General features: G+C 40.1%; 1 protein-coding gene across 4 annotated transcripts; it reads left to right on the forward strand.

Annotated features, from left to right (window-relative positions):
* The first annotated feature begins 371 nt into the window (after nt 1-371).
* Nucleotides 372-22,108, forward strand: LOC100222552 (sodium/hydrogen exchanger 9B2). 4 transcript variants are annotated; one of them, XM_030271653.4, is made up of 13 exons: nt 786-924; nt 1,530-1,590; nt 3,534-3,633; nt 4,797-4,980; nt 6,299-6,469; nt 9,137-9,279; nt 11,057-11,184; nt 12,085-12,260; nt 12,781-12,887; nt 14,033-14,182; nt 16,514-16,622; nt 16,702-16,838; nt 17,829-18,223. In XM_030271653.4, the coding sequence occupies exons 3-13, from the start codon at nt 3,544-3,546 to the stop codon at nt 18,066-18,068; spliced, it is 1,635 nt and encodes a 544-aa protein (XP_030127513.4). In that variant the 5' UTR covers nt 786-924; nt 1,530-1,590; nt 3,534-3,543; the 3' UTR covers nt 18,069-18,223. The 4 variants fall into 4 exon arrangements, with proteins under 4 accessions (XP_030127514.4, XP_072784651.1, XP_030127513.4 ...); XM_030271654.4 differs by lacking the exon at nt 1,530-1,590 and having other exon boundaries at nt 372-924; nt 17,829-22,108; XM_072928550.1 differs by lacking the exon at nt 1,530-1,590 and having other exon boundaries at nt 372-924; nt 4,800-4,980.
* Nucleotides 22,109-23,028: the final 920 nt, after the last annotated feature.

Raw genomic sequence — 23,028 nt, forward strand, 5'->3', positions numbered from 1 at the left:
GATTCTAGGTCAAAATTTTCTCTTGTGCAGGAGGGAGGAATAGACTTCCCTGATTCCGAGTCCTTCTGGAAAATTTAATCTGATCAAGAAATGCTTTTGTTTTCTCTTGGATTTGTAGTCAGCTTAGTTTTGTGTGATGATACCAGGAGCAAAGTAGCAACATGTGGTATTTGACTCGCCTTTCACATGGACTCAATGCAGCTTGCAAACTGAGGGTTGAAAAAAAGAGAAGGTCGGTGAGAACATCTCGTTACCTCATGTGCACTTACAAATAAGGTAGACGAACTTGCTTTAAGAAGTCAAAATGTCGGGATGGAAACAACATAAATATGCAAGCTGTGTTTGTTCAAGGTGGTTTTGGAGATTGGTTGGTTGGGTTTGTTTTTTAATTCTCCTGCCTGTGCCAGGGCATTTTGTCAGCAGAACCAGCATTAGCTCCTTACCCTTTGCTTGCACTAAATCTCCAAGTCCTCCAGTGCTGTAGCCTGGATTGAAGGATTGCGTGTGGCATCCCAGAGCCATGGGAAAGGCAGCACAGAAAGTCTTTTTCGTGCATACTGCATGCAGTGAATCTCATGGGCGACTGGCTACGAAAGAGACAAAAATCTTCCTCCTGGGTGCCCTGACGGGCATCCAGAGCCTTGGATGGGCTCAGGTCTGCTCCATCGCTCCCACCACCGGACAGCTCGGACCAGGGCCCGTCTCCTGTCGCGCTTCCCGCGGTGCCCCCCAGCGAGGCCTGCGGGAGCCCTGCGCGGCACCCCGGCCGCAGCTGCCGGCCTGGCGGGGCCGTGGCTGCGGAGGCGGGCCTGGTGCTCCAGCAGCAGCAGCAGCAGCACAGCGAGGGAGGAGAAGCCGGAGCCATCAGCGGGCTGTCCCCGCGCGGGGAGCGGGTCCCTGGCTGGCGGCCCCGCCGTGCCGCAGGTGAGCTTTGGGCCCCTCGGGTCGCGTTGCCTCCCATCCCCTGCAGCAGGAGGGGTGGGAACGGAGAGCGGGCGTGGCAGGCAGGAGGCTGCTCCCGGGTTTGCTTGGCGCCTTTTTGTGAATAATGATGGTTTGGGTGTTTTAATCGTTGTTTATTCTGCCGGTTGCTGCGTGGTGTTTGCGGTATTCCGTCTGCGTGGCTTTCTGTACAAAGCGGAACGCTGAGAGGCACCGAGGCAGCAGAGCTCACGCCATAGGCATGCAGTGCTGTGCCTGTCAGTCAGCGCTCCCTCACTACCCATTCAAAAACAACTGAAACGAGAGGATATATGCAAACCTTTCTGCTTTCAAAACGAGAAAAGTGTATTTTACAGGAAGGTACTAAAATGGGTCTGTTACTGGCTGGTTTCCATGGGATGGGCCTTAACCCTGAGGTATAAGTTCCTCTCAGTGATTTCTCAGTCACTGATTTTTGTTGGCATGGAAGGTGAAATTGAAAAACCAAAACCCTCCTCCCCCAAAAAACCCCAAAACCTGTGAACTTCCAAAAGACCCATGCTGACATAAGTACACTAACTACTCACTTTGGTCCTGTTGATCCAAAGGACAGTTCTTGGAAGTAGGTTCTTGATCCTGCCAACAGAGTGAAGACCTGCCACAAACCAGGTAAGGACAGCACTGTTAGATTCCTTATTCATTCCCTGAAACCATTCCTGTTAAACAGAACATTCAATATCCCTGCTTAGTCCATACTGCCTGTCCCACACTGCTGTGAGCAGCACTTTCAGGAGCTGAAGCTGTGGCGAGGTGGACTTGACATTCTCAGAAATATTAATTAATGAATTAATTCTTAGAAGTATTAATTTTGTATCACCCGCTACGTGACTGATCTGGGATGTTGCTTGTGCAAAGCTGGATGGAGAACAATATCCTTCTGTCCTTTGCTTGCACACAAACCAAGTGCAAAATTAAGTACATAGATCCACCTTGGGAAAAGTGGTCAGTGAAGGGAAGGAGGGAGGCACTGGTAGGTTGCTGATACTTTCTGTTCCAGTTAGGAGGTTTGGCATTTGTGGATTCCCAGTCCCAATGAAAGAATGAAAAAACCCAAAAGTATCACTGATGCCATTAAAAAAAAAACTAAAACCACAACTATTTGGTTCAGCAAATACTAATTAAAAATACAGAAAAGTACTGAAAATTGAGTAAATAAACACTTTACCTTTAAATAGGAAAGGGGAAAAAAGCAAAACTATTAACTTATAGGACACTGAAAGTGTTTGCCTATAACTCTGTATTCTGCTGTGCCTTGGTCATGCCTCAGGCAAGTTTCATATCAGAACAGCTCAAACAAAACTTCATAGGTGTTAGAATGGCCCTTGTTTTTATGGTATCAGCCCCTCCCACATATCAAATATTTCATTTTAAACTCGAGGCTTGATAATTGTGAGAATCAGCTCTGACTTACTTCCAACCATCTAGCAAGAAAGGAATTTCTTGGCTCAGAAGTTCTGGCTTAACTTCAGTGGTGTTTTGTATGGCCAGAGCAGTGTAAAAGACTTGAAATAGATTTAGCTGATGGAGAATATATATCAGCTTTTGCTGTAAGAGAGAACACTATCAAGCCTTGTCTCCACAAATATGCTGCCCCCGCCTTGATGGCTCACACTTGTGAAACTACAGTAAAAATGTGTGCACCAAAAAATATCTGACATACAAAAGAGTACACTGCCATGTCTCTTGTTAGAATCTATGGGACAAGTAGGGGACCAGTTAGAATTGAGCAAATACAATGATAACTATCCACAGATTACGTGGATCTTACTTCCCAGTCTGAGAAGTACCTCCATGGGATATAATGAGTAAAAAAAGAGCCATGTTTAATCAGGCTGCAAGCTGTGAAAAGTCCTGATCTTTATTCAAACAGGCATTTTCACTTTCTTACATACTCAGTGTGTTTGTAACTAGTAGCATCTAATAGAAACACATTGTTAAAATTCCTCTGAAAATCAACCTGGATCAATCAGGTTTGAGTTAGGGGAAAAGTGTCCCCTCCTCAAGTTTTAGAAACTTCTTAGAGTTTTAGACACTGTAGTTGTTCTAACTTCATTAAATGTCACTTGCACTGACATGTACACAGGACATTCTGTGACACAGAATGAATGGTCCTGCTGAGTGGTGCTGACAGCAAATAATCTTTACTATGTACTGAAAGGGGGCATAAATAGATAAAGATTACAGCCATAGTTTTAAGAAGGAATTAAGGGGTTATCATAGATAACTGTGATTCTAAAACTCAGGGGTTTTTTGGTGGTGTTTGTTTTGGGGTTTTTTTTGGTCTTTTTGTTTGTTTGGGGTTTTTTTTTTTTTTGTTTTTTTTTTTTCTTGTGCTTGAATTTTTAAGCTTAATACTGTTCTTCAGTTAGTTTCTGTCTCTTATTCTTAGGTACAGCATACAGAGAGACACAAAAACCATTAAACCTGAAAGTGGGCTGAGAGGATTTTTCCACATGGCCTGTGGGGAAAAGACACCACTGAGAAGTCACCCATTTGGAAAACAATGTTTATTTGCTTCTCTTTAACTTTTCCACCTTTATTTCTTTCTTTAGGTTTGCAACAATGGTAAGAGAAGATGTAAATGACAGTGAAGATTCTGAACCATCAGTATGTGAGAGAAATGGCATGATTCCCATGCATGAGCAAAGTGAGGTAATTAACTAGGATCCTAAAGTATCGTTCTAGTAAGACAGAACCCTCCTTTTCCTTTTTAAGAATAAAATTATTAATGTAAAAGGCACTTAAAAGTAAGCATATAGTATTGAGTGTATCTTATATAGATGTCAATATGATACATCCTTATGCACATGGTGATCACAGAATCATGGGGTAAACGAGTAGCTCCATGCTGAAAACTCATGAGATTTATGTTCCATTCATGACTCTGAGTAAGGAATATAATATATATATATATATAGAGAGAGAGAGAGAGAAAGGGAAGAGACAGAAAAATAATCAGAAATGTGGAACTATTACTGGAGAAGGGCCAAACCACATTATAAGCATAATTCCATGTCTACAGTATGACAATATGCTGACATGAATAATCATACAGGAAGGCAGATGATTAAGTTGTCGAAAATAATGCTAAAATTAAGTGAGACATATCCAAAAATGGTCAAAAAGTGCTTTGGTTATAAATATGGACAAGTAGATGTACCAGTATAAGAGAACAGCTTCAAGGAATGACTCCAGTTACAGTATTTCTGCATCTCTACTTTGACTTACGAGCTTGAGCCTTCCAGCAATGGATCATGTGAGTAAAGCTTGTGCTGGCCAGCTGTGCTATTTCTTTCATCTTTGTTTTGTTTTTTGGTTCAAGGATTTGCAACAGTAGTTATTTAGGAATTATATTAAAACTACCATCTTCCTGGAATGATGCAAATCATTCATTCTACTGTGAAATCCAGTCTGGAAGCATAACCTTATCAAACTGTAGAAAATATTAATAAGTGTTTAGTTTTGTACACAAGACAAGCTGAGCCTGACCTGCTATTATTGTTTCTTCATCAAATATGCAAATATTGTTACTGCACAGGTGCTATATCTGTTGGGACAGGAGCCCTGTCAGGTGCAGATAAAAAGGCAAATGTCCTGCAATTTCTCACATGCAGTTCTTGGTGCCATGCAAAAAAACCCCAAAAACATAGGGCCAAAAGTAGCAAAAATTACATCAAAGCTGGACATTCTTATAGTGGTTGTTCAGTTAATGTGGTCACCTGTGGTCCAGTGCATCTCAGCTGACTTCAGGTGGTGCACACTACTTCAAATACATACAGTGCCACTTCTGAGGGAGTCTCCTTGTTTGCCTTCAGCAGGGACCAACAGCAGGAGCCAAAGGTACTGATGGGAATGCACAAACAGAAGAAACTGCTCTCTTGAACCACTGCACTCAGCAACCTCCAGAACCAACAGCAGGGTCTTCAGTTCCTGCAAGGACATGCAGGGAAATCTTTGTTTGTCCTCCTCAGGGTTTACTGGCCCAAACAGTGACAAATGGTAGGTAAGAGAGACAGAGTTTAATTAAAATGAGAAGTACTTGTTTCTCTGAATGGGATGATATCTGTCTACTGTCCTTAAAAATAATGAATGGAAGTAGCTGTGTTTTACTTATCACACCATTACTTGAATGTTTTAGCCAGAGGGAATAAAAAAGATGAAACAAAGGTTTGAATGTACAGTTTTTGTCTCTCCAGTCTCATATATTTACTATGGTAGGTATGTTTTTGCACTGCAAACTATTTTTATCAGAAGACCTCCTAATTTTTGTCTTGATAGTTTGTCCTTAGTACCACAAGCTTGCAAAGCCAAGAGTCCTCACTACAAGGCAAACTGATCTATTTTGCTTAGAATTTGTCCTAAACTGAAAGCTCCCAAAAGACATGCCTGGCTAGCCAACTATTTAATATTTTTCCTAACAAAAGACATTTCATGTGTCTTTGATTGCTTCCACAGCCACTTGGAATTCTTAGGCTTTTATATTTGGAAATCTAATGGTCTTCCTTTGCCACCTATCACCTTCAAGTAAGATTAAGAAAACTCCAATCTGAAAATGCAGGACATTTATTCAACACATTTTTTTCCTTCTCCTTCAGTCTTCTGTTTTACATGCATGTATGCCTGTTCTCATTGGGCAACTGTTGGAACAGATTTGTGAACTTTGAAAGAGCATAATGTTTTCACATGCTTCATAATATTTTCACACACTGTTCTCATAATATTTTTCAGGATTTTTCCCCCTCTGTATTATCCTGCTTTGATGGCTGTATCAAGGGAAGTACTTGTACTCCAGATGTCCAGAGACATGACCCTCTTCACCATTTTTTTTCCCAGGGATAACAATGTACTGCACAAACCCATTCAGCCAAAAAATTGTGCTTCAGTTCTTTTAAAAATTAGACTGGAGCTGCATTCATCAGTTCAAAGATATGCCAGGCTGTTCAACAGTAGATTTTACTGTGGTTCTGAAATAGCTGATGGAAAATAAGCAAATACAAGATAAATTAGTGAAAGTCTTTGCTGTGAGTTTGGAACCTGTGAAGTGCTTTTCACAGCAGACCAAGGTTCACTAAATTTATTTTGATATTTAATGATGTTCCTGTTAGCAATTTTAAAATATTTTAGCATCTATAAAATAAGAACATCAGTCTAGGGACCATCAAAGATTAACTGCATTATAATTATTTTTTAAGGTAAGTAATTTCATTTCTAAAATGTCATAGCTAACCTTTTTCTTCAATAGAAAAAAAATGTGATCCAGCAGTACAGTTGTTGTTGAGAGATTATTAAATATTAATTATTTTTTGTTTTGTTCCAGTTGCCTTTGTAGTCCTGGTTTGGGCTGTGGTTTGGTCCATAACTGGGGCTGAGTGTCTCCCAGGTGGAAATCTCTTTGGAATTCTGTTTCTTTACTTCTTTGCTGTCATTGGAGGTAAAATTTTTGGATTCATTAAAATACGAACACTACCCCCTCTCCCTGCTCTTCTGGGTAAGATATCCTTCCTTCTTTTCTTCCTGCATATTTTGTGTTGTTTAAACCGTCAAGTAGTATCTGTATGGGTAGATGTGTTTGGATTGGGAACAAATAAGCTGTGTCACATTCAAAATCTGTAGCTTTTCCAAATTACTTTTTCTGGTCCTCTCTGGAAAGGTGCAAAATTGTTCAGACTGGCTCAGGTGAAATTAGCTAATGCCTTCTTAATTCTATGTGGGTCAGAGAGCTGTTTGCCTACAGACTCAAAGTTTACTGTCCTTCTGTCACGGTTACTTAAAATTTGGGTTTTAAGTTTACCAAAGAGGAATCTTAATCCAGACATCATCTTACACTGAAATAGTAATCTCTTTGAAAAATTACTGCTATTTCTTTAGTAGCTCACATAACAAAAATGTTTTCCAAAGAAAACGTTACAGCAATTCCCTACTACTGGAAGTCCAAAGGATTTCTTTCTTCTCCTTCCTTTATCTCAAGATAATTAAAACCTGAGAAAATAAAATTACAACAAGGAATAATTCTTCTGCAGAGAGTTATTCTGATTCAATCATAACTTTTTTTTTCACATCAGCATCCTATTTTATCTTACATAGAAATGCAAAATAGAAATGGAAGATGAAAATAATGTTAATTCTGACATCTTTAAAATCCTTTCTGGTTTGTTTCCTAGAGGAGGTTTTATAGTTGCTTAGATGAGTACAATATTTTGAAGTGCTGTGATGTCAGTGAAGCTGGCAATGAAGCTCCAGGTTCTTCTTACCAGCTGTATGCTGTCCCCTTGCTATCTTTAGTGCAGGAATGAGTAAAGCTGCTGACAGACAGTAAAACTCCTCGGCAGGGTGGGCCTGCAGTGGCCAGGTGTGACTGCAGCCTGCACTGCTGGCGTTGTGCCTCACACAGGAGATCCACACACGGCTCTGTCCAGGCAGCCTGTGTGCTCTTGTGCTGCCTAATTTCACCAGAGGAAAAAAAATTCAAATGAGAGGGAGGGAGGTTTTGCATATGGCATGCATTGCCTGCAGTATGAACATGGAATGTCACACGCAGGGAGTCTGCCCTTTCTAAGTAAACACCCCTCTTAAACAAATAAAAGTATTTCTGACCATTTGGGCTCTGTTTGTTTGGGAGTTTTTAATTACATCTGTATCTAAAAGCTATGAGTTGAACACTTAAACTGCTTGTCAGACAGGTAATACTGGACAACAGAAACTTCAGCATGACAGCACATGTCTCTTGAGTTGTTTAGGACAGAGTTCATTGTTCTGATCCCCAGTCTTTGAGGAAAACTGGAGAAATCTATGACTCAGAAGACAAGACAGGCAATGTCTGTGAATATTCTGATTTTGCATTTAAAATACAAACCACGTGCTCTTACATGCCTATAACCCACTTTTGCTAAGATCTAGTAGAGTGTAAGGTGGCTGCCTGAGCATTTAAGCACCTTGTTGTGAGCCTCTCAGGAATAAAGGAGTGAAATTGGTACTGAAACAGCCACATAATATATTTTGGGTGCATGTTGCAGAGAGGTTTCTGCAGCAAGAAGCACAGAGCAAATCAGTTGAGATATCCTTTGAGGTGGAGATTTTTTGCTTTGTTAAGTAGATTCCGAGATCAGGGTAGCTCTAAATGTTGCAAAGAGCATGTGATCACAGTGCCAGCCTCATATAATTGTCATGAGGTCCCACAAATTAATGATGATACTGTTTTTCTGAGAGGTGGTAGAAAGGACAATGTCTGAAAGTTTAGAGTGTTCTGTGACAAATCAAGTTCACAGTCAAGGCTCACACTGAGCTGGGGCCAACCTGAACACAGTAATTTGTTTACTTTTTGTCTTTTTTTAGTTTCCTGTTTCTAAACATGACTAATATAAAATTATGCCACAAAAATGTATCTTTGAATCATCAGGACTCACAATGAATCCTCTGTAGGTCCATATTTAAATTCAACTTTTCCAGTACTTTTCCATATCCTTCCAGAGCTATGGCTTCAATAGCCTTTCAGGAAGTCTCTGCTTGGACAGTTTTAATAGTATTTGTAAAATGTTGTGTCTTACAAGTAGCTCAAATAGAGGATAAAACAAAGTTTCTGATTTCCCTTCCCTTTTTTGCCCCTTTTTTGTGTAAGAGTCTCATTGCCAGAGCACTTTAAAATGTTTAAGTTAGTCCATGATTAGCTGGTTTAGATTATATTTCCTAATGATTGCAGCATTATGGTTCCTGTGATACCTGCATTTCTTACACCTAAGATGATTCCCAGCTTCTGAGATAAACACACAATATTAGATCATCTTCCTATTTTTGTATTTAAACAAGCTAACAAGAAAAAATCTCTAAGAATGCAGAGGTGTCTTTGCTTGTAAGTGTGACCTGCACCTGGTAAACAGAGCCGAGTTCTTTTGGCTCCAACTAAAGCTGTGTATCAGCATCCTGCTGATTTATTTATTGGTGACTGGCTGTGTTCTGAGGCCACTTTCACTGCTTTAAATGTGTTTATCACTTCTCATGCCTCAGTCCCATTGTTAAAACATGGCTAATAACTCAGAATACAAATTGTTTCTTTTTCTCTCATAAAAACATGATATGGTGTCTATTTTTAAGAGTGCTCTGCAAGCTTTTCTTGTGCAATAAAATTCATTTGACAGGAGCTTATTTGTTTTGACTTAAGGGATGCTACTTGCTGGTTTCTTAATCAAAAATACCCCGTTCATCAGTGACTTTGTCCAGATAAACCTACGCTGGTCTGCAGCACTGAGGAATATTGCTCTTTCCATTATCTTGACCCGAGCAGGACTCGGCCTGGATCCAAAGGTATGGCACCAGCCATTTGTGTGTGGTACACTATATAACAGCAATCAAAAAAAATTGAATAATTGGTTCCATTAAGAATATTGAACTGCTCAGTCTTGGAGCATCTGCATATTAGATCATTACAGAAAGCATAATTTCTGTTGTATGATTATATGTATGTTAATATTGGCAGCTGGATTTGTACAGTAGGCAAGCAAGCAAAAAAAAACCTGAAAAAAAAAGATTTTATGATTATTTTAATTTCCTGAATTTTGTAAGTGGAACATATTGAGGATGTGTGCACTGTCACGGTCTGTCAGGAAGAGTTTACGCTCCCTGACAAACTCCCTGTTAGTTTATACTGAAAATTTGAAACAATGCAAGGGATCCTCAGTCCTTGAAAGGGAATGTTTTTGTGTGGCCAGAAATCCAAAAATCCCAACCAATCAAAAAAATGTAAGCCCTGTGTGACTTTAACTTTTTTTTAATCATTGCCATTTTAATGCAAATATGCTAATTGCAAAGATGAATCCTGCTGCACTACTGAAACAATGATTTTCATCACAATGAAGCCTGTAGCAGTCCTGTGAACAAAAAGTAGTCTCTGCACCCTAAGAAACATGATACTTCATAAATTGATGAAGGCAAGGTTTTGCTTATTCAAAATGAGCTGGCTGAATTAAAGCTGTACCATACTGGCCCCTCCCTGTTGAAGGAACCACTCAAAGTTTATATAAAACTTAGATAAAGTATGGATAGTTTAGAACATCTAAACTGATTTCTCTTAACCAAGAAAAACTACAGAGTTGCCAATGCTACAGTTACTTAGGAAAATAAGGTTTTGTTAATATTGGAAAATACCTGTTTTCCTATATTATCATAATCTTATTTTCCAAGACGTTGAGGCTTGTAGGAGCATGAACTGTGTGTTGTTGACACAGCTTGGATGCCCAGTTCTGTGAGGCTGCATTTCTTTCTAGTCATAACAACTCAGCAAAGCTGAGGGAACTTAATTTTTGACTCCTTTTTCTTCCATGTGGTAAGAAAACTGTCACTTGGACTCTGTGTGTGGTAATGCTTTGATGCAGTTACAATTGTTCCTCATGTAATGGAAACTCTGAAGACAAAGAAGTCAGTTTCTCTTCTCAGTCCTGATTATGCTGGAATAAACTGGACTGGTAAAAAGGGAGCTCACTGATTTTTAATTTTTTTTTTTTTTTTTTTTTTTTTTTTAATTTCATGTCAAAATTAGGGACCTGTCCTAGCAGGCTCATGTTTGTGACTAAATATTAAAGACAGCTCTTAGAAGCAAATTGTGCAATTATGCCAATTTAGAAAAAAAATTTTTTAAGTTGCTTAAGCAAAAGGAGCTTAATATCTGAATATCAAGTGAGAGACAGACAACTGAAAGATGCTTGGCTCCTTGTGTCAAGTCAACATAGTCCTGCAACTTTTCATGATTTGTTCATAGATTTTGGGGCAATTTTTGGAGGTGCTCATGCAACTTCTGAGATTACAGTAAAATCTTTTATGGATGGAGCAAATGACAAGAAGCCAAACAGAATTTTCTGTTACTCCTTCCCGTGACATTCAGGAACCTTACCAAACCTAGATTCACTGCCACACTTGAAATTTTATATCCAAATCTAGCTGGGCTTGGGCTTATCTCTAGTTTAGGCCATGTCATGTCCTATTTGCAGCTCAGACAGGATTCTTTAACAAGCCATATCAGATTGCAAACGTTTTTCCTCTCTGTGAAGCCAAGGGTACTGACACTATTGTGCCTGTATGATTGCAGGCTCTTAAGAAGCTCAAAGCTGTCTGTTTACGGCTTGCTTTCGGACCATGCCTCTCAGAAACAGGCACAGCTGCTGTCCTTGCCTACTTGTTCCTGCATTTGCCATGGCAATGGGGATTTATATTAGGGTAATGTACTGCCTTTTCTCCTGTAAGACAAAAGTGCCGGTTTCCAGGCTGCAGCCCAATGATCCAGCTGTGGATGGTTCTCTGTGCCAAGCAGACACCTCAGTTCAGTGCCATTTGGGAGGCTGTGCTCAGCCCCTCTGGTCTTCTGCCTACCTTTTATGTCTGGCTCTGTGGCCTACATAAAGGTCATATTTTCAGGCTGCGGAGGAGTACTTGCATCATTACTCTTCTGTGTTTGTGACCTGAGCACTTGAAGAAAGAAGGATGGTGCAATCCTTTTGAGTCTTGAACCACAACAAAGGAGGCTTTTAGGGACAGAAAATTATACCACAGTTTGGAGAGTCTTCATACTGGAATTCAGAAATTCCACACAGAGAGATGCACGTAGGACAGCCTTCCTGTCGCAAGTCAAGGATAAGGATATGGCATAGTACATTCTAGAGTAACATCCTTGAAGAGAAGACCTTTTCCATCTAGCCCTATTATCTAAATTGGTGGACTTGGGCCAGACCCATACACTAGAACAAGATAGGTGAACTCTGACACACGCTGAATTTTATGAGAAGGAACTGGGCTACTCTGTCATAAGCATGTCTAGACAAGGTTTCCAGATGGGACAATCAAGGTGTCTATCAGGGAGCACAACTGGCCTGCAGTGTAGACTCCAGATTTAGTCTGTGAAGCCCTTTACTTTTAATGTTACTGAGTTGGGCAGAAAGTGAGAGCTGAGTGCAGATGTGCATAGAGATATCCCTGCTTATAATTAGAGGGGAAGGGTCAGGAAAATGCTTTACATAAAGGTATACTTATTTATACGTCAAAAGAATTAAGGTCAGAACATTTTGAAGTTTTTTTAGTTCAGTGCTTTCTTTTTGAGATGCTGAACCTATGTGTTTTCAGTTTTGTTCTAGGTGCAGTCTCCCCTGCTGTGGTGGTTCCCTCCATGCTGATCTTACAAGCTGGGGGATATGGGGTGGAGAAAGGTGTCCCAACTTTGCTAATGGCAGCTGGCAGCATTGATGACATTCTGGCTATCACAGGCTTCAACACTTGCCTTGGGATGGCTTTCTCTTCTGGTATGCTGGTTAATTTGTACATGATGAAATGCAGAACAGTGATATTTTGGAGAATGTGTGGTCTGGTATGGCTGACTGGTTTGTAACTTAATGGCATCTTGTTATAAAATTCATGTATATCCTTAAATACTGAGATGGAAATTACCCATGTTCAAGAGTTAGTGTAACAGTGTCAGCTTTGAGTTGTGGGTCACAATAACTTTCAGAGAACATTTTTTCCCTGACTGCTCCCTTAGCTACCAAGTCTGGGCCCTGCGTGCACAACATAATGCTTGGAAATTTCACTGGATTTGGCAGTGGCTCTTTCTATGGCTTCTCTTGCACACTTTCTTGGCATGAGCTTTCAGAGAAAGGAAGTTGCACCATCCAGTTCCTTCAGGCCCATAGGTTCCCCCCTGAACTCCTTTGCCCCAAGTAATTTAAGGCAGACACTGTCCTGGTATTACCCTCATAGGTGTACAGGATGGTTTGAGTGAGGGTCTGTGGATGGCTACTGAACATGTTTTCCTTTGCAAAATAGGTTCTACTCTGTACAACGTGCTCCGTGGAGTGCTGGAGGTCACTGTTGGCATAGCAGCTGGGGGAGTTCTGGGAATGTTTATTCGATACTTCCCAAGCCATGATCAGGTAAAAACCTAGTTTAAAAAAAAAATACAGTCAAGTGATCCTTTGCTAAGGGATTATTTTCTTTAGTTATTGGTTTCCAAGCTTCCTGTGAAGCTGGCTTTGGGGAAAGCTTTTTACAGTGCTAGCTGCTTCCAGATTGCTAACCTATCAAGTGAGGATGTGTTTTAAAGGTGATTACTTATTTACTTCACCAATAATAATGTATGATCTCATAGTCCTTCCTGATGGAAGTTTGGAATCCAGCTCACCATCCTCTTGATGCTCTCATTGAAGGTAGTAGAAATGGAGGAAGGCTCTGATACCCATTTGAGACAGTAAAATAATAATTTATTAGATTGATGCAGAACACATTTACTTCTTTAAGATGTATCCAGTAGGCTAAGATTAAAAACTAATAAAGCAGATGTATTAGAGGTTTTAAGTGATTGATCATATCCTTAGTACTAATTGTAAGGTATTACTTTCCATAAAAATTACATTTATAGAAAGTGGTAAATTAATTTTCTATCAAGGCGTAATTAAATGAACAGAAAATTGTGGAAGAATGCAAATACGCTCTGGACTATCAAAGTCAGTATTCAGAGCATCTATTGCCCTCAGTGGCATCAAATTTTCTTATTAAATAATGTAAGAAGTGTGATACAAGAGCTAAATGGATAGAAATTAGGAACAATGGCAGATAACTGTCTGCTGTGGGACTGAATGAAATAAAACTAGATTATTCCTGGCAAATGTTTGACTTGTCCTTAAAAACATCTGGTGGCAAAGATTTCACCTTTCCTTGGATAAACTGTTGTAAGACTTGACTACACAGGTAGAAAATCCTCCTACTACAGAATTGAGGCAGAGCTGCTAGAACAGAGCATCATGTTCCTTGTGATAAAAATAGCCTAGTGGCAATAAGAATTTGGATAGGTAGAGGGAAAAAAAACACATTTTAAAAATTTGTATTCTTAGGAATTAATGTCTGAAAAAAATCCTCAATCCAACTGAGCAGTTCAAGTCTCACTTGGAAGCTTTGATTCCTTCAAAATTATAAATTTTTAATTTTCAAGTTCTTGTTTGCAAAATTAACAGGAGTGTAACTTTTCCCCCCATTTCTGAAAGAAATTAACTTTTTTGTTTGTCTCTTTCCTTCACTGCAGGCATCTTTGGCATGGAAGAGATCATATTTTGTACTTGGACTGTCCATGTTTGCTGTTTTTGGCAGTATACACTTTGGCTTCCCTGGATCAGGAGGGCTTTGCACATTAGTCTTAGCTTTTGTTGCAGGTGTGGGATGGTCTGATGAAAAGGTGAATGTTTACATAACAAACATATCTTATCCAAAGTCTGGTGAATGTACAGCCTGACAGGAGCTTAAATTTCTGCAGAAGTGGTAATGGTATATTTGTGAAGCGTTAGAGGGTGTACAGCTTTAAAACAAACAAGCAAAATAAAACCCAACCAAACCAAGCAGCACATTCCAAATTTGTTTAGGAAGTCTTTAGTTTTTCCCAGGCCAGAAAGTATGTATGTCAGTAGAGCAATATGTATGCCAACACAGATTGAGAATTGAGAAATGCTCAGCTTTTCTTAGACATCTTAAAGCATATGAAGGAGACTTAGTTGTGAAGACATTTGACAGTAGCAATCCAAAGCTTCAATTCTCAGCTCTGTGAGTATCTGTACACAGTCACTTTATGGTGAAGTTTACAAATGGGTGTCCAGGATGCAGTTGTGGACATGGCCTGAATACCCTGAGGGTATTCTGTGGTTTGGAGGAGGTGAAATGAAAAGCAGTGATTAACTATCCTCTCTCATCTTTCCCAAATCCTAGCCAGTGTAGTTAGGATAACTTAGAGAGCAGGGTGCACACAATAAATGATGATACAAGGCCATACAAAAGACTGCTTTCTAGTCACTTTCTCCTAGGTACTAGCCTACTTCATCTTACTGCTGCTGCCTCACTGCTTTTCTGTACCTTGCTATGTCTGACTGCCTCTTTTGCTTGGTACCATCTACATTTAATGTTTTGAGGACATCTTTCTCTGTCCACAACTACAGCTTTGTGACATTCAGTAGAAGAAGGGGAAGAAAAAGGATAGGGGGTTAGATATACTACAGTCCATGTTATTATCCCCATCTTGACCATGACTTTACAAAGATACCAAGGTTTGTTGTAACAATGAAAAGAAACTAAGATTGTCCAATTTTAAAGGATGAAAAACTCTTCTTGGGTCTTAACTAGCTAAGGACATTACAACTGATAAAGCTGTCTCCTGAAAAGCTTTTAAACCATTTCAGGAGGAAGGACCTTAAAAGAGTATATGCAGTCTATAAAGGCTCAGTTTAAATTATTTTGATCTGTGAATTAAGCTTCATGGCTTTAAATATATTGATGTCTAATGCCTTAGCTCTTTTTTTTTTCTCAGATAAAGCTAGAGGTGTCTGTGTACTCAGTATGTTACCAAGGTTTTTGTACTGAGCTTCTCAAAGTCCACTGCCTCCCACTGTGCAGTCCATGGTGGAAGGCACTTAACAAACACTGTCTACAGAGAACAATGAACATGGAACCTATTCCTGGAACAGTCAGATGGGCAATAAATAGGCTGAAATCCATAAAGAGGGGATTTTGGGGGGCTTTTAAAAAAAATTTGTTTTATTTTGCCAGAACTGAAAAGGGTGAAATGACAAGGAGAAATGAGGCAAAAAACATTTATATATATTTCCACCTCATTTTCTTCAAGGTTACAGAAGTTTTTGTGGTACTGTAACCTACCATTCCTTGACAGAAGAGCAAGACATGTTGCAGAATCAGTCCCTAAGAGAATACCAAGGATGGGACATGTCTAGGCCCTGGATTGATTATTAAGTGACAGAGCACTGCACTTATATTTGCCACACACTCCTGCCTGAAGGTTCATTTTCTATCGTAGAACCCACTTAATTAAAAGACAAGTGCTATTTGATACACTGTGTGTACCTTGTCATGTAAGTGGAAGATTCCTGTTTACCCTGTCAGGAGTTGTTTTAGGAAGATTGTGTAAAGCCTCAAACATGAGGAGAAAAGATGGTTTTGCCTTTATACACTCTATTGCAGTGGAAAGTTCAGCACTTGTAGCTGCTATGTGATTTCAGACTTGCTCAGACTGACTTTGCTTCTGCTGACATGGAGAGAGGCCTCCAAGTGAGTGCAGCAAACAGAGTTAGGTCATGACTGAAACTTGGGAGAGTCTTGACTCTGCTTGGCTACAAATGGAAGAACATGTTTAGGCATGCAGTTCCCAAAGGCTCAGAAACTTCATGGCAAAGCTGTTGAAATTACATCTTTTTAAATACTGAAAATCAACAACGCTTATTTTCCTTCTCTCGTCTGCAAGCTACTCTGTTACTGTTCAAACACCAATGCTTTTTATTTCTCCTGTCAAAACATCAAACATTTATTTATTAGGACAGCTAGACTCAGTCTGACCTTCAAAAGGTGTGCAACTGATATTGAATGTTGTAGTATTTGGTCAAAGAAAGAGGAGCACTTCTGGACAATCTTTATGAAACATTTTCACTTTGTCCTATGATTACTGAATTGTTGTGTCTGTTTGGCCATCTTTTTGTGAATTTACAGATTAGTTTTGTTTTTATTGCAGAGGGAAATAGAAAAAATTGTGGCAGTTGCATGGAATATCTTTCAGCCTTTTCTTTTTGGTTTAATTGGAGCAGAAGTATCGATTACATCTCTTAGGCCTGAAACTGTTGGTAAGATCATTGACAAAAAAAAAAGGGCAAAAAGAAGCACCTATGCACAAAAGTACTGAGAAGTGTTTGTCTGTTGCAGGGCTCTGTGTTGCTATATTAGGCATTGCCCTACTTGTGCGAATCATAGCAACATTCCTGATGGTGTCTTTTGCTGGGTTTAATTTCAAGGAGAAGATATTTGTCTCACTGGCATGGATTCCCAAAGCCACTGTCCAGGTAAACAATCCAGCACAACTTTCATTCCAGGCTAAATCTATTTTCCTTGGCAAAGCTCCCTGTAACTAGCATAGCAGTAAGCAGGGAAAGATTCAGGCTCAATGACAGCAGAATATAGAATATTGACTGTTCATACTCTAAAGCACTCTAACTGCTTGAAAAGTGTCTGGAGAACTTTCTGTGTGCAGGTATTTTGCTTGCATCCTAGGTTTACTCATTATAATGACACTGAATTGTACATACACCACAGAAAATTTAATTATTTCTCAGCCATTGCTGATTATTGTGCCTTCACATACAGATTCTGAGACCTCACAAAGGTAAAATACTTTAACCTCTTACACATGACGTGTCTGCAAGGACAGTCACATCAGAACTCAGAATGGGTTTCAGTTTGTGATTATTTTGGTAAGGAGAGATATTAAGAGCCATATTAATAGAGATGGCTCTGGTTAGCTGCATTCCTCCTGCTCCTTTATTTCAGTGATTGACAAGTAATTTAGACTTTGCCTCAATAGCATGATTACTTGCAAACTAAAGTTAATAATCAAAACAGGCAAGGCTTCTTACATTATCAGTGAATTGAATTTTCAGAAGCTGCCACTAGTTGACTATTGTCAGAGTGTCAGAGTAATTCTCCAAGTGTGGCCTTTTCACAACTGCAATACACAATACACTGGCCAGTTTAATTAATCACATATTCTCCAGAAATGTGGATAAAATGGCAGCTAAGCAATGTTCTTCACAGGAGGAAACCACACAGATAAACTCATTAGCTTAGGAAATTCCAAGCATAGTCAAGTGAAAATTGTTCTCATAGGTATAATATAATGTTTACTTTGCTATGTACAGCCTAGAAACAAATGGGTTGAATGTACTAAAAATGTCAAATTTATGTGAAATGTTGACTAATGATAGGTTCCGTTTTTTCCTCGTTCAGTGCTAAAGATTACTTCTTGCTCCATCTCAGCAATGTTTTCTTCTCTGCAGGCTGCAATAGGTTCTCTTGCCCTGGATACAGCAAGACAACATCAAGATGAACAACTGGAAAAGTATGGAATGGATGTACTGACAGTAGCTTTCTTGGCTATCTTGATCACTGCTCCAATTGGAGCCCTGGTTATTGGCTTGGCAGGACCCAGACTTCTGCAAAAGGCTCAGACAAATAGCAAGGAGGATGAGGAAGGTGCAGAGGTTGGAGAAGAGGCAGAAGCCTGTGAACCTTCATAAGACAGACAACTACAGCAGTCCGGTCCTTTAACTGTGACACTTCTGTTGAGTAAAGACAGCATGTCTAATCATGTTGGAGGAACCTAAAACTATCAGTCACCCCTGCTATTTTTAAAGTAGCCCTGGTGGAGTTCTATAAAATATTTTTATGTGAAGCTGGTGCCTTGAGATGAAATAGCTGAACATACAGTGAATAAGATGACCTGGCAGTGAGTCACTGAGAAGTTAGCAGTCAAGAGTTACTTGAAATGTGTGGGTGGTGAGGCCAGGGAGAGGGTCAGAATTGTTGAGGCATGGAGTGGAGTCATGAGGTAGAATATAAGCAAAAAAAAAAATGGAGACTACTGTGAATAACTTCTTGATGGTTGAAACTGGGCTGTGATATGACACCGTTCTACAACTCAAAGAAAGCAACTTCCAAGTAAGAGATCACGGACACATAGTGAACAAGTCCTGCCATCAGCTGGTTAATGATTGTTGATTGATTGTTGATTGATTGGTTGGTGAGTCCCTCTCCTTCCTCATCTGTGTTCCTAAACTTGCCTTTCCCTATTGCTGTTCTTCCTCACAGCTGAGCCACTCCTTTGTGCCTTCAAGGACTTTCAACTCTGGTTGTACAGCAAGTGGTACTTACATGCTCAAAGAGACAGTTGGGGCCATCATAGACTGGTAATAAAGATGTTGGTGCCAGCAGAAAAGTAAGGGCTGGGGGAAGGTTGTATGGGACTGGGATGGCTGCTTCTTCACCTGTGTAGCTCAGCCTTCCCACAGCATGATGTCAAGGGAGAGATGCTGTCCTACAGCCAGGAGTAACCTCTGTTGATCAAAATCCTGCTCTTGCCTTTTAGATTTGGTACTTGACAGATACCAGCATATCTCTCTGGCTCCAAGTAAGTTGTTGGTAACTTCATTCTGAGGCACAGGGTCAATACAGCATTCATCAGAAACTGGAATTTACTTTGTTATTTTTTGGAGGGGCTACTAGATTGTGGCTGTAACTGAGGTGGAAAACACTCTCCTGCAGATTTCTACACTACAGTTTACTGAACTCATTTTACAGGATACTGTGTAGAATACATTTGATGGTGTCTAGATTTTGGCATTAGTAAGAATCATTTCTGGTTTAGCTTTTAAATTTTTATATGCAAAACAAGAAATGTGCAAAAATACTTTTAACTACTTAAATACTCCTGATGTTGACACTATACTGTTTACAGAGTCATATGCCATACAGATGAGCTGTATATGCATGCCTTTGTATAAGCCTTACTCTCTAAGCAGAAGAAAAGATTCCTGAGAAATACCTATATTTCATAGCCTCAGTTCCAGCACAATGATAAAAATACCAGGAAGTTCTTTGGTAAGTCCCCTGAACAGTTCTCAAGTACATTGTATTTCTCTAACTATGCACACTGCTGTTCTGCTTCCTTGGGAATGCACCATCTTTAGTTCATTTCAGCTTTGTCTCCTGACCCAAAAGGAAGATGCTTTCAAAGTGTACCTCATGGGTTTGAAGCTGGAGCAATGGTTAAGGGTGCTGTGCTTGGTTGTTATTGTGACATACCTGGCCCTCTGTGCGTGTTCTGCCTACTTCACATGCACTCCTGGTGTTCACCTGGCCCAGTCCTGTTCAGGATCTTTAGTGACGATCTGGATAAGGGGATTGAGGGCACCCCCAGTAAATTCATGGACAACACCAAGTTGGGTGGCATTGTCGATCTGCTGGAGGGCAGGAAGTCTCTGCAGGGGATCTGGACTGGCTGGATCAATGGGCTGAGACCAACAGAATGAGGTTTAACAAGGCCAAGTGCTGAGTGCTGCCCTTGGGTCACAGCAACCCCAGGCAGTGCCACAAGCAGGGGACAGAGTGGCTGGGAAGGTGCCCAGTGGAAAAGGACCTGGGGGTTCTGGTGACAGCAGCAGAACATGAGCCAGCTGTGCCCAGGGGGCCAAGAAGGCCAAGGGCATCCTGGCCTGTACCAGCAATGGTGTGGCCAGCAGGAGCAGTGACTGTCCCCCTGTACTTGGCGCTGGTGAGGCCACAGGTCAAGAGCTGTGTCCAGTTCTGGGCCCCTCACTACAAAAAGGACATTGAGGGGCTGGAGCGTGTCCAGAGAAGGGCAACGGAGCTGGGGAAGGGTCTGGAGCACAAGTCCTGTGAGGAGCGGCTGAGGGAGCTGGGGGTGTTCAGCCTGGAGAAGAGGCAGCTCAGGGGGCACCTCACTGCTTACAGCCCCCTGAGAGGAGGGTGTAGCCAGGGGGGTCGGCCTCTTCTAGCATGCAGCCAATGACAGGATGAGAGGACTGTCTTAAGCTTTACCAGGGGAGTTTTAATTTGGACAGTAGGAGGAATTTCTTCACAGAAAGGGTTGTTAAACAGTGGAATAGCCTGCCCAAGATTCCATGGAATCATCTTCCCTGGAAGTGTTTAAGCAAAGACTGGACATGGCACTGACAGCCATGGTCTGGTTGACATGGTGGTCATAGGTTGGATTCAATGATCTCGGAGGTCTTTTCCAACCTCATTGATTCTATGATTTTGTGAAATGCATGTAGTTTTAAAAGGAGGTTAAGTATTTGGTAAAGCTAACTGACAAGATGAGGAAATAGTGTTCAGTTCATCAGTGACTGTCTATAAAATAGTTCTACTTGAGTAGAACTTAAAGGAGTTCACTTCTTTGTAAAGCTTTGTAAAAAGTAGAATCCTCCCACAGAGATCATTATGCCAAATTTGGAATGTGTTCAATAACAGAAGTGTGATGTTGTAAGGATTACAGCCCTTTAAATTTGGACACAACCTTAAGTACAAAAGCAAACCTCTGATGAAGAGCTCTTGTTTGTGATAGCCTCTAATACTTCCCAGCAAAACAGCATCTCATAAATGGGATTCACCTGTTCCTTTAACCTCTGTGTGCTCTCAGTTATACATTAGATCACTTCCACAATTCTGAGTGCCTGAATAAGCTATACCAATTAAAACTTGTCATCTTTTTTGTTAATCTAAGTGAGATTGAATAGATTTTTCTTTCCCTGCCATTTTATGTTGGTATTTCTCATGAGACCCCTTTCCCCCAGCTTTTATTACATCTTCAAAAAGTACCAGGTTGGAGCTATTACATAGACCAGCAGATCTAAAATTAAAAGCTTTAATGCTTTATAATGTTCCCTCTCCTTATCTTCCAGAAAGAAAGAAAGCATTTGCATCTTTTTGTTAAATGATATATCAGGACTAAGAACTTTAGAGACTAGGTCTTTTTAGTAAGTATCGTGACAGTTTCAGCTGCTTTTGAATAACAACTAACTTTGAGAGATTTCAGTTTTTATCAGAGTACAGGTGAAGCATGACATTAAAGACCACCTCCCTTTTAACAAAATGCCTTGAAAATGATTACTGAATAAGGCATACATTCAAGCTAATTAACTCATTATGCCATGGTATTCTCTTATTTGCAGGAAATAAGAGCACAATGTGCAGTAACTGCTAACCAGAGTCCCGCTGCAATGCAGACACAATCACAGGCACAGTGTGGGGGAACTTGGAGTGTGCTCTTCCAGAAGGTTCACAAGAACCTCTGCAGCAGAAAGGTCTGACAGCAGAAAGTGTTCCCAGCAGTTATAACAGGCAGCATATGGGAAAAGACAGAAATTGTCTATCTGCAAGCAGGGAGTTGATCAGGCATGGGGATGTGATGAGGATGTGATTATAATCACTGGTTACGCTCTCTTTTTCAGCCAAACGGAGCTTTTCATGGAATTCAAACTCAAGTCTAAAATTAACTATGAAAGAGTCATGGTGTAATACAGCCACAAAATGGAAGATGGTTTCTGCATCTTGCTTTTTAAGTAAAGAGTGCGAGAGATCAAAATTTTAGTCAATTGCACTTCAATTATATTTCCTTTGTCTAGTAGTTGCCCCAAATCAGACACCTTTCTCTAAACCTGTTTTGCAAGTTTATTTGTAATCCATTGTAACCATGTTCAAATTAATTATGAAAAGAACGGAAAACATTGTTCTTGTAGAATAAATGGTTGTCACAATATGCTGATTTCAATTTCCTCAGATCTTCAATCAGGACTGAAGACCTGGTCCTCAGTTCTGGTCTTTATTGGTATTTAGGGCAAATTTATTCCTGTGTCTGCAGCTTCCCAATTAGATTAGAAAAGTCAGATAATATGTTCAACTTTCCAGTTGCTGGTGAGATCCAGAGCTGTACAAGCACTTCAGCTTTTAGCTAGCTAGCTATCTCTGTAGACCTTAGAGAGAACAGATTAGTAAATTGAGATTTTCTATAGAAAGTTCTGTGGACATGAGACAGTATTACCTTGACAGATTTTGAAATGCAAGGAAATGATGATTTATCTTGCTTGTGATTCTCATTATATTATTATCTTGTGAAATTACTAAAATGTCCTTTCTAGAAAAGAACTGAGACTTGCTCTTGCAACACTGCAAATTTGTTCCATGCCCTTACAGATGTAAGCACAAAAAAAAACCCTCTGTTTATCCTATAGCCGTGTCTGGAGATTGCTTTTAAACTATCTCATCTAAGAGCAAGTAGGGAGGAAAAAAACCAGTTACTTAATCAAGCTGTGTTAAAGATAGAATGAAGAGGTTAAACCTTATACTGTTCTTCTCTTCAAGGAGCTTTTTGGGAGAAATAAAATCATGTTGCTGTATTACTCACTAACAAAGTTTGTCCTAATTTAACAGGTTTGGTTACAATTTCAGAGGAATACAGACGTATCCTGATACAAGCTGGAAGCACATACAGGCCTGTGTCTAGTAAGTCTGCTACAGCAGACTGTGGTTTTTAAAACCTGAAAAAAAATATCAAAGACCGGGCTTTACATTTCACAGGAATTTCTTCACCAAACCCAAGAATTGGGGATTGGTATTCTATACACATCTGTAAGTGAAAACAGTGTAAGACACCTTTATGTATTTTTCTCTGTTATAAAT

This window comes from Taeniopygia guttata, chromosome 4 (assembly GCF_048771995.1).
Source record: "Taeniopygia guttata chromosome 4, bTaeGut7.mat, whole genome shotgun sequence".
NCBI classification, from domain to species: domain Eukaryota; kingdom Metazoa; phylum Chordata; class Aves; order Passeriformes; family Estrildidae; genus Taeniopygia; species Taeniopygia guttata.

Coding starts and splice junctions, on each gene's coding strand:
- LOC100222552 (XM_030271654.4), top strand. CDS start 521: ATGGGAAAGGCAGCACAGAAAGTCTTTTTCGTGCATACTGCATGCAGT. Junction 12,261..12,780: donor TGGGATGGCTTTCTCTTCTG/GTATGCTGGTTA, acceptor TTTGCAAAATAG/GTTCTACTCTGTACAACGTG. Junction 16,623..16,701: donor TCTTAGGCCTGAAACTGTTG/GTAAGATCATTG, acceptor TGTCTGTTGCAG/GGCTCTGTGTTGCTATATTA.